Source organism: Ctenocephalides felis, unplaced genomic scaffold, assembly GCF_003426905.1.
Source record: "Ctenocephalides felis isolate EL2017-DRISC unplaced genomic scaffold, ASM342690v1 CF-g0.4_SCAFFOLD_01170, whole genome shotgun sequence".
Taxonomy (NCBI): Eukaryota; Metazoa; Arthropoda; class Insecta; order Siphonaptera; family Pulicidae; genus Ctenocephalides; species Ctenocephalides felis.
Window position 1 is genome coordinate 24,503,206 of NW_020537324.1, and position 16,581 is coordinate 24,519,786.

At 28.2% G+C, this 16,581-nt stretch overlaps 4 protein-coding genes across 4 annotated transcripts in view; 3 read left to right on the forward strand and 1 right to left on the reverse strand.

Annotated features, from left to right (window-relative positions):
• Positions 1 to 1,429: 1,429 nt before the first annotated feature.
• LOC113368152 (mediator of RNA polymerase II transcription subunit 21-like) lies at positions 1,430 to 1,976 on the reverse strand. The gene has a single exon (XM_026609720.1). The coding sequence runs from the start codon at positions 1,880 to 1,882 to the stop codon at positions 1,430 to 1,432; it is 453 nt and encodes a 150-aa protein (XP_026465505.1). The 5' UTR covers positions 1,883 to 1,976.
• Positions 1,977 to 2,490: 514 nt separating this feature from the next.
• Positions 2,491 to 5,354, forward strand: LOC113366280 (coatomer subunit epsilon-like). The gene is made up of 5 exons (XM_026607860.1): positions 2,491 to 2,709; positions 4,057 to 4,346; positions 4,412 to 4,577; positions 4,786 to 5,010; positions 5,195 to 5,354. Exons 1-5 carry the CDS (start codon positions 2,608 to 2,610, stop codon positions 5,342 to 5,344), a joined length of 933 nt encoding a protein of 310 aa, XP_026463645.1. The 5' UTR covers positions 2,491 to 2,607; the 3' UTR covers positions 5,345 to 5,354.
• Positions 5,355 to 6,434: 1,080 nt separating this feature from the next.
• Positions 6,435 to 8,325, forward strand: LOC113368103. Its single transcript, XM_026609666.1, has 3 exons — positions 6,435 to 6,567; positions 7,140 to 7,442; positions 7,766 to 8,325. Exons 1-3 carry the CDS (start codon positions 6,520 to 6,522, stop codon positions 7,793 to 7,795), a joined length of 381 nt encoding a protein of 126 aa, XP_026465451.1. The 5' UTR covers positions 6,435 to 6,519; the 3' UTR covers positions 7,796 to 8,325.
• A 1,894-nt stretch (positions 8,326 to 10,219) lies between these two features.
• LOC113365763 (inositol hexakisphosphate kinase 1-like) overlaps positions 10,220 to 16,581 on the forward strand; it is a 140,201-nt gene continuing 133,839 nt past the window's right edge. Inside the window, exon 1 of the mRNA XM_026607304.1 lies at positions 10,220 to 10,587. The gene's annotated coding sequence lies outside the window, so the exon portion shown is untranslated. The remainder of the gene's footprint in view (positions 10,588 to 16,581) is intronic.

The window sequence follows — 16,581 nt, forward strand, 5'->3', positions numbered from 1 at the left end:
AGTCTTTCTGACTCAGCTCCATAACATATGAGTGACGTTGTAGTTTATGTGTAAAACGCCTGAATGCACATCAAATACATCACATTTTGACAGTATTCAGTATGATTCAATAGCATAATGTATGGAAGTTGGAGCGTGACATGACCTTGCCATAACATTTTTTCTGTTGAGTTTTATTTGAACCCAACCTTACTGACAAGAGAGTTTTATATGAACCCAATCTTACTGACGACAGAATTTTATATGAACCCAACCTTATTGACGGTAGAATTTAATGTGAACCTAACCTTACTGACGAGAGAATTTTTTATGAACCCAACTTTACTGACAAGAGAGTTTTATATGAACCCAACCTTACTGGCTGTAGAACTTAATGTGAACCCAACCTTACTGACGAGAGAATTTTATATGAACCCAACCTTACTGACGAGGGAATTTGTTATGAATACAACTTTACTGACAAGAGAGTTTTATATGAACCCAACCTTACTGACAAGATAATTTTTTATGAGCCTCAACACTGACGGTAGAATTTAATGAATTTAAGTGAACGACCCGGCCGATCTTTACCAAAAACTGATCAGCGCGATTTCCAACCAATATCTTTCAAACAGATTTTGAACTTTTAAAATCGATTAAAGATTGTTTGTAAAAAGTTTTTGCTTTTCTGCTAATTACATAGAAGCGACTCGGCCAATCATTGTCAAAAAAATACCCATCTTTACCAAAAAGCCAATAGAAAAGAGCACTATAGAAAATCTATTTTGTATTGGCTTGTGTACACACAACAGTAGAGGAATCTACTGTAGATTAGCACTTATGCACTTTTTCAAAAATTTTATCAACGATCGATCTGCATTTACATTTTACCCTTTCAGGCTTTATGGTTAAAATTTAAAAAATAATATAACTAACTAGTGGGGGGCATGGCATTGTGCCTTAAAGCAAATTGCCGGAACTTTCCGTGCCGTAATTAAAAATTTTGGTACGTAATCCAAAAAAAATACACAAAATGTGTACACATTATGAAAATCTTTATAAAATATTTGATAATCCGATGTACATTTATGTCCAATAAACATTTTTGTCCGCAAAATATCATTTTTTTAACTTATTTTTATTGAGAGTCCATAACCGCTGGACCTGCCTTATCAAAAAATTTAATTTCCTTTTTTTGCGATTACTATAACTTGCCCTACGGAAAGTTAAAAAATGTAACTAAAAATATAAATACTATACTATAATAATACTATATAATAATAAAAGAAGAGTATACTATATAATTATTTATTAGTATTTTTATTTACATGTACTAAGAAACACGTATACTAGAATTGTTATAAAGTTGTGAACACTATAGTGTTCTATATATATTGATAGCTGTATATCTTAATTATATTTTTAACATAAAATTTTTAACATAAATATGTTATGCATCTTTTGCAGCCTCTATAGATGAAGAAGGAATTTGCATATCCAGTTGAGCTTGTGCTATATGACGAAGTGCACTTTGTATTTTTTCCAATAACAGTTCACCCCTTGCCACCATCTTTTCTAATCTATCAGCAGCTTCTTGGTTTTCAGTTTCAAGAACTCTTAAGCTATTATTTTGTAGCTCTGTTGAACTGTCCTCATTGGGAAGAGATTCAATTAGTGTATCAATATCTTTTGCACACCTTGAGATGAGAGTAGAGAACAACTGGGTATAATCTTCCTGGCTCTGTTGCTGATTTGGGGCCTGATTTGGGGTTTGACTGTCATTTCGATCAGAGGAAGAAAATTTTGTAGGCGTTGAATTCTGTTGCAAAACTCCGATTGCATTGCAAAAATTATCTGCTTGCTGGTTAACAAGATCTTGTAATTGGGTTAAACGATCAGACATTTTATTAATAGTTATTAATATTGTTAACAGATTACACACACAATTGTTCTTAACAATCAGTATTCACGATTGCCAACTGTTATCTTTCAAATAGTTTTTGAGTTTTGACGATCACTTCACGATATTTGGTTAGACAAATTACATTAATTAAGAGAGTTAATTAGGTCATATTATTAAAATAATTTAAATCTTATAGCCTTTTTAGACCAAAATTTTAGAACTAGTAGAATTTTCTAGAACTGTTTCATAAATGGAATATCACCGTTCACCGTTCATGCAAATTTTACAAATAGTTGGTTGTTTATACTCTTGATGGTAAATTCACAAGAGCGAAAAAGAATGTTATTTAGCTTATGTAGCATTTATCACAATTTCCATAACATTTGCACCAAAACTTCCTCGACAGTAATAATATTTTCATTCAGTTTTTAACGTCCAACGCATTTCATATTTGACAACTCATATTTGACCACATGGAGCCATCTATTATTTTCCTTATGTATGAACTATAAACGGTTTGTTTCACCGCTATAGAAATAGATTGAAATATTTGCTAAACTTGTCAACCTGTGTCTTAATCTGCAAGTTCACATTAGTTTGTAGTAAATGTAAACGTCACCCAAGAAACGTCATTTGCGCTAAAGAAAAGTGCAAGTTTTCGATATTTATTAAAATATCTAATAGTTTGTGTGCTTTTATTATTTAGATTGTTTTCAGCACCTGCCATGGCACCACAACAATCTGATGTTGATGAATTATATGATATTAAATATGCTTTTTACACCGGCAATTTTCAACAGTGCATAAATGAGGCCCAGAAATTAAAGGTTTATTTCAATTTTTATTATATATATATATCCCCACAAGATATATATATATATATATATATATATATATATATTAAATGTTAAATATGAACAATACAGCACTCTTTAATTTTAAATTTAAAACTACGCTTGTGGCTCATGCTAATATCGACAACCATAAGTTTGATTTTGATAATCCCCAAATCTTATTCCATGAAAAAGACTTATTTAAACGGAGCATGGCAGAATCAATGTTAATAGATCGGACTAACATTAGCGTAAATCTGAGATCCGACCCAAATATTTTACACGACTCTTATATAAACATCATTAATAATTTATAATTTTCATTCATTTATCTTATTCTCTTCAATAAATCAATCTGTTTTCACATTTGTTGATTTTAGCATGGGATCACGCATTTATTTACATTATAATAATAACCATCCTGTCTCTTCATCTTGATACTTAGATTTGTTCAAAATATTTCACTATGTTTCACATGTTTTAGTACTGTGTAGTATATAAGTAACAGTTTTGAAATTGCACTGAAGATGAGGCATATCATGGTCTCAAACGTCTGTAATTACCAAATAAAGTGTGTGTTAAAAATCTGAGTGTTGTATTGTTGAGTCTATATTATAAGAAACAATATAACAAGTCTATATTGTAGGTTTCTATAAAATGTCCATTTTCCAAAAACCGTTTTTATTAAGAATAGATTTTTTCATTTGACAGTAACGAAACGGCAATAAAAAACATAAAGAGATATCATGCTCCTGTGATTTATACAGTTGGTTTTTAAATTGCATATCAACACATATGAAGTAATTAAAATGTGATCTGAAAAATTGATCAATTGGTTTCATAAATGTTATTATCCTGTTAAAAGTGCTTTTAGGAATCTGTAAACTTTAAAACTTTAGTCAGTCTACAGATTCCATACATATTTGCTTGTAAAAATATTACGTATATCGCAATTTATTAGTTAAATTGCGATATACGTAAATATAAAGTTTTTAATATTTTTATTACAAGCTGAAGTCTTTCATATATTCTATTATTTCTTTTTTTAATATTAGAAAAGGCATCCTTTTATGCTTTATTTTTAGAAAATTATTGTTGCACTATAATTCTTAACTTTTTTAGTTTAATTAGAACTTTATTCGATACCTATGAATTTTAAAATTGATGAAATTGCCGAATAATTGAGTCATGTTAATACATATGTCAACTAGATCTTGAAACGTTTCATTAATAATTATTGGAGTAATTATCATTATCATCATTGGTAAATTTGTCTGATAAAGTTACCGCTTTCGGAAAATATATAGAATGTTTATAATTGAGTAATATTTTTTATTTTAGCCTTCCAGCCCTGATATTTCAGTTCAACGAGATATTTTCTTATACAGAGCATACATTGCTCAATCAAAATACAGAGTTGTTTTGGATGAAATCACTAAGAGTTCTTCTCCAGCCCTGCAACCACTAAAGCTTCTAGCAGAATATTATGCACAACCCTCAAAAAGACCAGAAATATTGTCAGAATTAGACGAGAAAATTGCAAAAGGTGGTGATGATGCTACCTTGGAATCATTCTTGATTTCAGCTGCTACTATATATTATAACGAAAACAATATGGATGCAGTCTTGAGGTTGTTTTAATAACATAACAATTGTTTCTGCTATTCTTTTTTCTAATTTTGTTTTCTATTTACAGGTTATTACATGGTTCAGATCATTTAGAGTGCTTAGCAATGACTTTGCAAACACTGTTGAAAATGGACAGAGTAGACTTAGCTCGAAAAGAACTGAAATCTATGCAAGAGTTAGATGATGATGCAACGTTAACTCAACTGGCACAGGCTTGGGTGAATGTTGTGTCTGTAAGTAAACTCATGTAATAAATTCTATCTTATGTAAATATGCAATAATCATATGTGTATTGTATACATTCACCTGAATAGATAATTGAATAATTATTATATACATTTAAATAAATTTAAATATGAACTAAATACCATTCCCAATTTTCATTAATGCATCAGATCTTTATTTTTTATTCAGTGTTATTTATTATTGTTTCATCCCTAGGGAGGCGACAAATTACAAGATGCCTATTATACATACCAAGAACTTTGTGATAAAGCTACTCCAACACCAGCTTTATTAAATGGTCAAGCTGTAAGTTTAGCAAATCGTGGCTTATGGCAAGAGGCAGAAGGATCATTGCAAAATGCTTTAGATAAAGATCCCAATCATGTTGACACATTAATCAATATGAGCGTTATTAGCCAACATTTGGGTAAAGCTCCAGAGGTAAGACTATTGTCTGAAAATCTAAATTTGTCAATGCATAAATTTCTTAATATTAGATCATCAACTGAAAACATATTTGCAATAATAAAATGAATATTGGATTGTATGCTAGTTTTAAAAAAAATGTTTCGCGTTTAAGCAAAAGTATTTAAATATTTTTCTAACTCATCTTTAATTAACTTAGGTTGCTTCAAGGTACATATCTCAATTAAAAGATTCTCACAGTCAACATTCTTTTGTCAAGGACTTGTATCAGAAAGAAAATGAATTTGAACGTTTATGCAAACAATATGCACCATCAAATACAAAAGAACCAGAAATTGGTGTTCTATAATTAGTGTTAATAAAGGTATAAGAATTAAATATATAGATATAAAATTGTTATAATTAAAACATTTTCAATAAAAATTTTAATCTATAATTAGATTTTATATATTATGTAGTATTAGTGAAAAATTATATTAGGTAAAAATAATCCATTTCAGCTAAAGTTTATTTAAGTACAATATGCTTTAACATAAAATAATATTCATAATCAATTTGATAGCATATCAAGTCAACTTTGGTATTAGAAAGAGTTGCAGATTATGCAATTTTACACAAATTTTTCACAATGATGATGAAAACAGACATAATATCCAAGATGAATTCAATTATAAATCAAATATTCACATAAAAGAGTAGTAAAGCATGTACCATACATGTGATATAAAAATCTATGATATAGAAAAAAGTGCTAATTTGATTTATTTTGTACATTTAAACATGGGGTGTTATTAATTTCTTATAACTTTCTTATCTGATTGTGTTGTTTGTACTTATTCTACTATGGACAATTTTTAACTTACGAGCCGAGGTGTTTTAATTGTTAAGCACATATACTTTGCATTAATTAATTATTTAAATTCAACCTCAGTTAGTTCTTTTGATGAATACTCATGATAAAAATTAAATTTGTAATTGATCTTTAATTACAATGCTTTTAACATGTTCAACATTTGGGAACCACTCTTTTTAAATTTTGTATTACTTATCTAATAGAGACTTTTGATAATATCTTATTCCATAAATAAAATGATGTATCTACTCTATATTTGATTTTTATATTATTCTATATTTTTGTGTGCATTTTGAATCATATTTGAAGATTTGATTACCATCCAATGAGTCCTTTATGTATCAAATCAGTGAATGAATTGTCAAGGATTTTTGCTTTGTTAATATAAGTAATAAACTTAATAATCGACTACGATATGATTTTCTATGAAATTAATAGACATTTATATATTTCAAACAAAAATATTTTCCACAAATAAGCAACTAATAATAAAATGTTAAATTTTATATTTGAAATTCGCGCCGCTCTTAACTTAGCTCCATTACACAAATTCTGTCGGCCATTGATTGAACCTAACCCAGAACATATTTTCCGTTTTAACGTTTTGTGATTTGATGCATACGCAGTGTTTTTGGTGCTTATACAAACTTTTATAAAAAGCATTTATAAAGATGTCTAGACGTTCTGTTTCAAATATAAATGGAAATATGTCTTTTCAAGTAAGTTTATAATTACTATATTTTAAAAATCCGTGTTTTATATATAGTAATCTCCTTAATCATCTCAACGAATGAAGTTATCTTGCCACAGTACGTTTCTCTCTTTGTTGAAATAGTATACAAGTTGTTCTATAATATTTTTTGCGGCAATTGCATTATTTCCTGAGTTTTGTTGCGATATTTTATTAGGATTTAACCAGATTATGAGGTTATCCATCGCCTCGTTGCATTTTCGATGTATGAGTTTGTAAAGGCCGAAATATTTGTGCAAAGCCTTGCCATTACAAACTTATCAGTATTTATTGGTTAATTATTAATTTGAGTTTTATATATCTTGTATCTTGAAGCTAAAATCTTAACAATGCGCCTTGCTCTAGAAACTTGTAGATTTTACTTTCGTTTGAATTTAAATGAATTTGATTGCCGAAATAATTTCGCCATGTTCATTCTTGAAACGAAAGCTTTGCCAGTTTCAAATACTTATGGAAGTATTTTGGACTTTTGATAAGTTTATCTTATGATACATTTCTTAGGTTTTTATCAAATATCTGAAACATAATTTTTATTTTCAGGATGCTGATGATGAGATTATGGATGATATAGACACAATAAGTGATTCATCTTTAGATGAGCGTGATGAATCAGAAAATTTGACAAATAAGACCTTGCTTTTGATTAATGAACATTTGAAACGTTCTATGAGGGAAGATAGCCTTAACGTCTATGGGAAATATGTCGTATCATGTTTGCGAAAAATGACAAAAGAACAAAGATTGTTTGCCGAAAGAATTATAAATGATGTACTGTTTCGGGCAGCATTGAGCAATTTGAGTTTTGCAGATGTAGAGCGCTTAGATGGTAATTCAACTTCAAAGGTATGAATACATATTTAAAAAGTTTTATTTTTATATTTTCATCTAGTTCACACAAATTGCACGCTTATTCTATGTTAAGTTAGTAAAATTGTTATAGATATAACTGTTTTAATGTTTATATCATGTAATATAGTGCATTACCATATCTTAATGACAAAAATTGTTTTTTTTTGTTTTTAATATTAGAATAAGCAAATTGTAAGTGCTTTACTTTTTGACTTGTAATTTTTCAACTCTATTTTGAATGAAAACTTGGACTTCACCCAATATGTATATTACATATTTTTAAAGCAATTCAAGTTTTTCATTGATGTTTTTAACAGCTTGGAGATGCATCAATGGAGAAACAATAAAGATGAAATATCTGGCCAGGAATATTTTAACAATGGACTAATTATAAGGTTGTTGAAACCTTTGAGAAGGAGTGAGTCGACAGTGTAATGTTTAAAGACTTGTTTTAGTTATATACTATATATTGACTTTTAATTCCTTACTTCGGTGAAGTAATCTTGTCATTAATCTTTATATTTTTTTAAAAACATTTTCTTATACAACTTTTGATGTTCAATATAGGTGAATTATTGAGATATGAATCATAACTGATAGTAATTAAATTAATATTTTAATATTATTAAGGTAAAAAGTGCCATTATTGTCTGGCAAGTTGAGCGTGCAATACTCACTGTAACTTAATTATTTGTGATTTATACTTAAAACATATGTGATTAAACAGAACGCTTAATATATCTAGATTTTCTGAAATAATTAAAAAAACAAATGTACCTAAATAATTTAAGATATATATTTAGTTATTCTTGTTAGATTTACTTACTGTTATTTTTTATTTTGTAGTTAATAATACACATTTATTCATGTTACACACTCACCAATTTTAATACAATTAAATACTTAAATTAAAAATGCGTTTTTTGTATTTTGGGATGTTTTATTAATTGTAATAACATTAAAATTATGAGTTACGAAACATTGAAAAAAATATCATTATGCAGAATATATTTATAAAAAATACTTGGAGTATTTGAGAGATACACATTTAAATATTCATGTCAATTATAATATTTTTTATTATTAAGTCTAGAAATTAATAATAAATTTTATTAATAATGAATTTTACTATTAACACTTTGATGACCTACAATTTTACTGAAAATTTATCTAGTTTCGATCAGCAACATTCGGCCATAAAACAAGAATTAACTCGCGACTGATCATCAAAGTGTTCATAAGTGATTATAGAAGTAGATTGTAAGCACATATCATTTCATTTGATCCACTTTACAATGGTTGCTTCCGTAAATAACATTTAAAGGTAATAGTTTTAATAACAATATTAGTGTGTATTACTATTTCTTTCATGCTCTTTTATAATTTAGCTCATTGATTGTACTATTGCTATTAATTAGTAGTTATGATAGTAGTATAAGTATGATTTACTATTTCATTTGGTCCAACTTATACTATTCAATATCATTTATCTTTTTGGCTATTTTAATAAAATTTTATGATCGGAATATTATTTTGAATTTAATATATTAATATAAATGAGCTACAATCTACAAAGCATTAAAATAGAATAAAACAGACATAATATTAAAGAATTAGTTAATTGTAAATATGAGCATGCACGATTATGAACCTTATATAAGAATCATTTTGAAAGGTTCATAAGAATTACACATGTTTTAAACAACTTAAAATATTTTAAACAAATATATATTTATGTGGTTTATATATATTTAAATTGTTTAAAACGAGGCACTGCTCTCTTGATAAATGTTTTCGCAAATTTGTTTGACAGCCCCAACAACAATTTCTGTTATACTAGAAATGTTTTAACCGATACGACTTATAGTTTATAAATTAATAGTTTTAATAGTAATACACATGTGTATTACTCGTTTTGAGTTATAATACAATTGAATATAATTATTTTTTTGAGCAGTTTTAACGTGATTAGAATACTATTTTGACATTATTGGAGTATTATAAATGAGCTACAAGCATTGAAATAGCGAATACACAAATAATATGTGCAGAGAAAAAAGTTATTTGCAAACAATTTGTGAATCTGAGTATGTGCAATTATTATAATAAGGTTTTGTCGAGTTTTTGAAATAATTCTTATATTTGTTTAAAATATTAAAAGATAAGGCCCTGTAGATAAATTTTTCTGAGGTGCTTGTATGACAGCTAGGAATGTTTTCGTTGATATTAGGTATTTTATATTTCTATTAATGACTTCTGAATTGTATTACATCTTTTTTATTCTATTAGATAAAGATATATTTACATAATTAGATTATGTAAAATGTTTTAAGAGTAATCTTCAAAACTGTAAATTCTAACCTAAAAATCAGCTAACACATTTACGTCAAAACAAAATGAGGACCACCAACAAAGTCATTCGAAATTTGGCGGCAAATTGTATAAATTAATTTGAGAACCATATAAAAGAATATATTAGTTAGGCATTACGTAAGAGCTAAAATAACAAATACATTTTGTTTTTAACTAAGAGTTAAGTGTCAGAGTAGAAATTAATTTAATGTTGCCAACAAATTCTTGTTGTGATGTACCCCCTGATTAGGTCACTAACTTTGACATGACGCCATTTTGACACCGTCAAACTGTGATGAATCAGCCTCACTGCGCACGAGCGGGCTGTTTTATTACTATGTTCCGACTACTCTGGCCGCTATCTTGTATCCCCTCTCGCGATTGCAAACAGTCGGTTTGAGAAATTGATGGAAGTAGGTTGTGCGCTCGTTTGACATTCGCATATGGACTCTTATATAAATAAACAAAATAAAAACAACCCTAACTGTAACATATATTAAAAGTTATCTAAATGAGAATATTAATTAGTGAACGAACAAGAATAATAATTATATATAATAGATTATATTACTTATATCACAAACAAAACTGAGTTGCCATGTGAATTATTGTGACATACGTTTATTTTAAATTTTTTTACTTGTTTTGTAGTTGTATAGTGTTGATTGTCAGTGTTTTTATTTAATGTTAAATTACTTAATAGTGTTAAGCTGTGAGTGTTTGTGGTCAGATTTTCTGAGTACGAAGCCGTTAAGTTGGCAGCCATTGCTGCTGGAGTTGAAAATAGGTAACTTTCTCTTTAAATCCTTTAGATTATTGTTTATATACATTTAATATATGCACTTACTGCTTTATACATCGATCAATAATCGTTTTAGCGTCATATTTAATATTTATACATTTTTGATCACATTTTGTGTTATATTATAAATGCATGGCTATGCAGTGTCCATACTGTCAAACTGACAGTTCTACTGTCAAAGTGCTATATGTTAAATTTAGCATACACATGGCATTTATGGCATAGTTGATTGTTTAACACAAAATATATATTAATATGCAATAATTATTGAAGGAATACGTTGCTTACTTAAGTAACTATTTCTATATTCTTTTATGATTTCGCTCGTTGTATCAGAATTCATGATGTAATCAATACACACATTTAATGAATGATTAATTAGAAATATTAATCTGAAGAGTTGTGCTAATAATTTCATTAATTCGTGGAAGTTTTATGATATTGTCAGTTATGTCACTTTCATAATAAGTATAATATTTAGGGTTCCGTACAAAATATCCCCTTGCAGTATATTTAGGGTTTCATAAAATACCCCCTTGGTGTATCTTTTTGTATCTGTTTCTTTTATCTTCAAATATTAATTTTTCATATGTATGTATATGTTTATTTATTTCATAACACTATTCATTTTTTAAACAACTACTTTATCAGAAAATATTTATATTGTTAATATCTTTCAATATGAAATACATAAATTTTTCGTAGACATACTACAGAAATAATCCTGTGATTTGTTATAAAAATATATATAATTTGCACATTATTTATTATTCTCGTATATTCTATGGGAAAAAACAATATGCAAATGATGAGTTCTTATGCAAAGTTGTCACAGAAACAGATAAAATTATTCAACAAACAGCTACTCGAACAAGTCGTAATACAATACACTTAATGAGTTTCAATTTTAGAGAAATATTTTGGCCCATAATTTACTTAAAACACTTGTTTGAGCGTACACAAGATCATGAATATACTAAAGACTATTAAAACTGTAATTGCAACTTTTCTTCATTTGTAATGAGTTTACAATATATATCCATAATATAATATAAGGAGGCTTTATACTTTTTTATCTATTAGATCTGCATAGAATCGTCACATTTGTGCAGTCATTCTTCATATAACACTTGAGATATTTTATTTCCATCTATAAAGTACACTCAGGCTATAGGAAGATATTGAGTAATTAGTTTGCCATTTTATAGTATATTTAAAGCAACGTTTCGCTTTTTGTTTGTATATCATATATCTAATTTTTGTATGGAAAGTACAAGTACATAGAATATGTGTATACAATTAAAATTAAATAATATGTAAACTATGTTTGGATGCATACATACATATCCATGAGATTATATTTCATATTTTATAGTTTCATAATTTTATTAACATGACTTTTAATTAGTCATGCTGTAATATGAGAGACACTAAAACGCGACAGTGACTAATTCAAGAATGATATTATTATATTCCATCAGACCAACGACTTCTATTCTATTATTATTTATTAATAACTTTGGGAAGATTTTATATACTTCAATATTGTATTGTTAGTAGGCGTAACTTTTAATTTGAGCAATATCAAGCATAATTTCCAGTATATTTTTTATATCCTAATAACCGTTTACATAATTTTCTTTGGTGAATTTTTAAAAAAATATTTTAGATCATTATCAAAAATATGCATAACTAGCTTATGATGCTAATGAAGATGTTACCTCATTAGTAGTAAAGATCGGCGAAGTATCAAGCAGTATGATATCAGATCAGTCACTTGAGATCATAGATTTCAAATATGATCTCAAGTAAAAATAGTCCCTCAGAGTTATTGCTGCACAACAATATAAAAAACATAGTGCCAAGTATAGTTGTAACATATTAAAGTCATAATATGTCACAACTAGGACATGACGAATACTGGATTGCCTTTCAAATGAGCCATACTTTAAGATCAAAATAATTACTAAATGTTATAATTACTTAATGGATATTTTACCGAATAATTATGAAGATAGATCTATAAGTTAGCGAAGACGATCAATATAAATATTACGATGGGCAAAACTAGAAGTATAAAAAAAAACAAGCTTAAAATTGAAGAATATCAGTTCTAGAAGATTAGAAAAAGGACGTTGTGAATGACAATGCTCTAAGCGAAGCTAAAAACCAGAAGATTTGTAGATGTAAATTTACATTTTTTAAATCTTATATATAAAAATAGATCGCAAAATGTGTTGGTAAGCGCATAACTCAACAACGCCTGGACCAATTTGGCCAATTCTTCTTTTAAAATGTTCGTTGAAGTCCAAGGATGATTATTACGGCGAGAAAAAATCGAATAATTGCCGGGAAAACTCTAAAAATAGCCCTTTTATTTTTCTCATACAAACGTACAAAAAGCAGCTAGGATGTTCCAGAAATTAAAATAATATAAAAAGTTTCGCAGATTGAATGATACTCATATGAACAGGATATGACAATTTAATTTACTTAAAATATAAAATTAAGTTTTAATCAGGGCGGGTCCTATCTTTAATGCGATGCATGCGAAAAATACGAGCGCACGCCTTAGGGGGCGCCAACTCAAGATTCGGATATTAAATGTTCAATATAGTTTTTTTTCACAATATTATTTCTTTGCATTATTTACCAATTTTTCCACAATATTTTTGAAATTTGCAAAAATTTCACTTTATAACAACAAATGGGCAAATAAAGATGAATACATACAATTCGCCCCTCACGATATCGATTAGGAGAAGTTTAAAATGCAATTTTTTGTATCTTAAATAATAAAAAATTAAATTAATTTAATCCAACATAAAGTACCAGTGTTATGTTATGGTTATGGTTATGTTATATCGTTTAAAAGACTTCGATTTCTAATAAAGTGTGGGAATTGAGACTCATCATTTTATATAAAGCAGTTTTACATTTAATATCGCTCACATTATGAATGTATATGCATTTTGGCGTAAAGAGTAATTTAAAAAACAATAATTATTATTTTTAGGTAAACAGTGAATATTAGTATATTATATTAAAAAATTATAGGCATGGGTACAGGACATGGGTCTGTCGGGTCATCTAGTTTATTTATAAAAAATCGGGAGCGTGCTAAGCAGGTTTATTTGCTTTATTGTAACAATTCATGGCATATAAAAAATTCCCCTTTTTCCTTTAAAATCTGAAACGCGAATCGATTTCTCGTACTACGGTTCCAATGCGGCACATCGTGTGGCTCATTGACCTTAATTATTGCGAACCAAGTTCTCCGTAGCATTTACTATGTTTAGCGTCCCTCTCCTTTTTGTCTTGTACCTGTGTAGTGCGGTGTATTCGGTGTACTGCACCGATCACGCCATATACTCACGGGCGAATCAAAGCGGTCCAACTCAAGGCGCTGATTTTTGAATTCTCTGCGCAAATTCAATATTGACGAACGATTATCGGTCATGTTTAACAAAATCAATGGAAACTTTAAGGGAAATATGCATTCATCGATCGAATGTCGGTCGATTGTTTTTGTCGATGAATCGATGGATTGTTTTGCGATGAATCACTATAATAAACATGGCGGTTGGAAAATATTCCAAATGGCAACAATTGCTATAAAGCAATTGTTTAATTGTTATTATTATTCTGCATATGATATATATTCTATATTCCTCGATTAAACATCTTAGGGGCTGTCTAATAATCACACGAGGCTTTGTCAAAAAATTAGGAAATATTACGTGATGGGGGTGGGGGGCGGTTGATCTAATAAGATGTCACGTCTTTTATTATTTATCAGAATAAAAAAAATCAAATTTTTGTAGTAAAACTTCTTTAGGCGCGACTAGGTTGTAAGTCCGTATAAATGCAACGGAAATGCGTTACGGCAGAACTATGTGTCATTCGTTTTCGATGAAATCATTTCTATACGGGTCGAGTTGTCGTGTATGTGAATAGAGATCTGTCGTTGTATGCGTACCGATATCAACAAGGAAATCGGCATAGATAAATAAACATTTTAAAGTTACATCGTAGTACAAATCTTGATTTAATGAAAAATGCCTGAATCAGAAGAATATATTACCTTCTTGTTTCTTGAAAATATTTATTAATAAGATTAATGATTAGTAAATTTATTGATTAGAAATTATTTCTATATTATTTAATTATTACACGCACACGCACGCATTTTTTTTAAATTTTATGATTTTTCTAGGTCTGCACGAAATGTTTGATAGGAGAGGGTGTGTAAGATTAAATATCACCCAGGTTGGTCCAAAATTTCTTAGAGATTAATGGCGTGATTAATGAATGGCCCTTAAACATATTATACTTCTTTTCTTCAGTTCTTTACATCTAGTAAAAAGCTCCTAGCTTTTGAGTTTAGATTTTTTATACTATATATTTGGACGGAGATCACAACAAAAGTCCTATAAGATGTTGGGATGAATAAACTTAATTAACTACATCGGTTTTTAGATGGCAACTCAAACAGTTGTTCTATCTTTATGTGATAAATTTAATTATTACAATTTCTGCAATGTTCATACCCAGACGTCCAATTTCTGGATTGGCATACCATTTATAGATAATCTAAGTACTACCAAAAACTTGCTGTGCTCCATATGGAATATTAGAAAAAAAATCTGTATAGTGATGATTTTTTTATTCATACAGAAATTCAGGGTGAGGCCTATTTTCACTTTCAATCTCATATTGCTATCTATATTTTCAAGTAAAAAAGTTAATTTGTTTGGATTTGCATGAGAATATTGTTTTGCGATATTTATGTTAGACTTCTGCATCAGGTAGAATCTCATTAACGAGTTACAAATTCTTCAGTTTCCATTTTTTATAAAAAAAACTGTTTTATTTAATATACTTGAAAAGCTTCAATACTTTAACATTGTTTTTCTGCGAAATTATAAAAGTGATTAAGGCGAATAATTAATCATGTTTTTATTTTCTAGCATACTAGTCTAATTGAAATCTTCTAATTGATATCAGTTAGGCTAAATATTTCTTCTGATAATATCATAATGTATTATATACAGGTATGTACATATATATGTATATATATATATATATATATATATATATATATATATATAATTAAAAGCAAACAAGTTTTTTAACAAGCATCTATCCAGAATTTTTTTTGTATTACCTAGTTTTTCTTTTTACAGCATGGATGCTTGTTAAAAAACTTTTAATTATATATTTTTCAACATCTAAAACATTATTTTATGTGCATATATATAATCTAAAACTGCTGTTTTTAGTATTATATTCATTAACGTTCTTGACTTCCTTGCTGTTGTCATATTTTTAATTATTCTGATTTACATAAGTGCAAACAGATTAAAAATTTGCATTCTCCTTCAATCAGCAAATGTGCTTAGAATAAAAGTGTCTTTTAATGTAAATGATTATAACATTTGGATGCAAGATTGATAGATTTGTTTAATGTATAATTGTAAATTTCCACTCATTGATTCAGGATTGATTACTCACTGGAAATTTTAGAGGAAATGTACATTTTTGGCAGCCTTGACCTTAATATATTTCGCCAATGTCATATGTGTGTAATCCATTTGGCAATTTACTGGTACAGAGCTTTTAAATATTATTGCTCATAAAACGTAAACGTATTGCTGAGATCCGAGATATGAAAACATGTATGTATATATTTTTTATGTTTATATTTTATTCATTTAATCACACCACACCATTTTTTATACTGTACGGCACTATCAAATTTAATCACCGAAAAACTTCAAAAGCGAATATTAAAATTATTTTATATTACACTTTATTCTACAAAAAAGTGTAGACAGACACCAAAACCATAGTAAACAGGTTCTATTTCGCGTCGTATGACATTAAACTGGTTTTTCTAGAAGTGATTTATGTTCATAATAAGTTATGAAAAATAGTAATATTGTAAACATTTATGTCTGGTTTTAGCCTTCACCATGG

Coding starts and splice junctions, on each gene's coding strand:
- LOC113368152 (XM_026609720.1), bottom strand. CDS start 1,882: ATGTCTGATCGTTTAACCCAATTACAAGATCTTGTTAACCAGCAAGCA.
- LOC113366280 (XM_026607860.1), top strand. CDS start 2,608: ATGGCACCACAACAATCTGATGTTGATGAATTATATGATATTAAATAT. Junction 4,578..4,785: donor CTTGGGTGAATGTTGTGTCT/GTAAGTAAACTC, acceptor TTTCATCCCTAG/GGAGGCGACAAATTACAAGA. Junction 5,011..5,194: donor ATTTGGGTAAAGCTCCAGAG/GTAAGACTATTG, acceptor TAATTAACTTAG/GTTGCTTCAAGGTACATATC.
- LOC113368103 (XM_026609666.1), top strand. CDS start 6,520: ATGTCTAGACGTTCTGTTTCAAATATAAATGGAAATATGTCTTTTCAA. Junction 6,568..7,139: donor ATGGAAATATGTCTTTTCAA/GTAAGTTTATAA, acceptor TTTTATTTTCAG/GATGCTGATGATGAGATTAT. Junction 7,443..7,765: donor ATGGTAATTCAACTTCAAAG/GTATGAATACAT, acceptor TGTTTTTAACAG/CTTGGAGATGCATCAATGGA.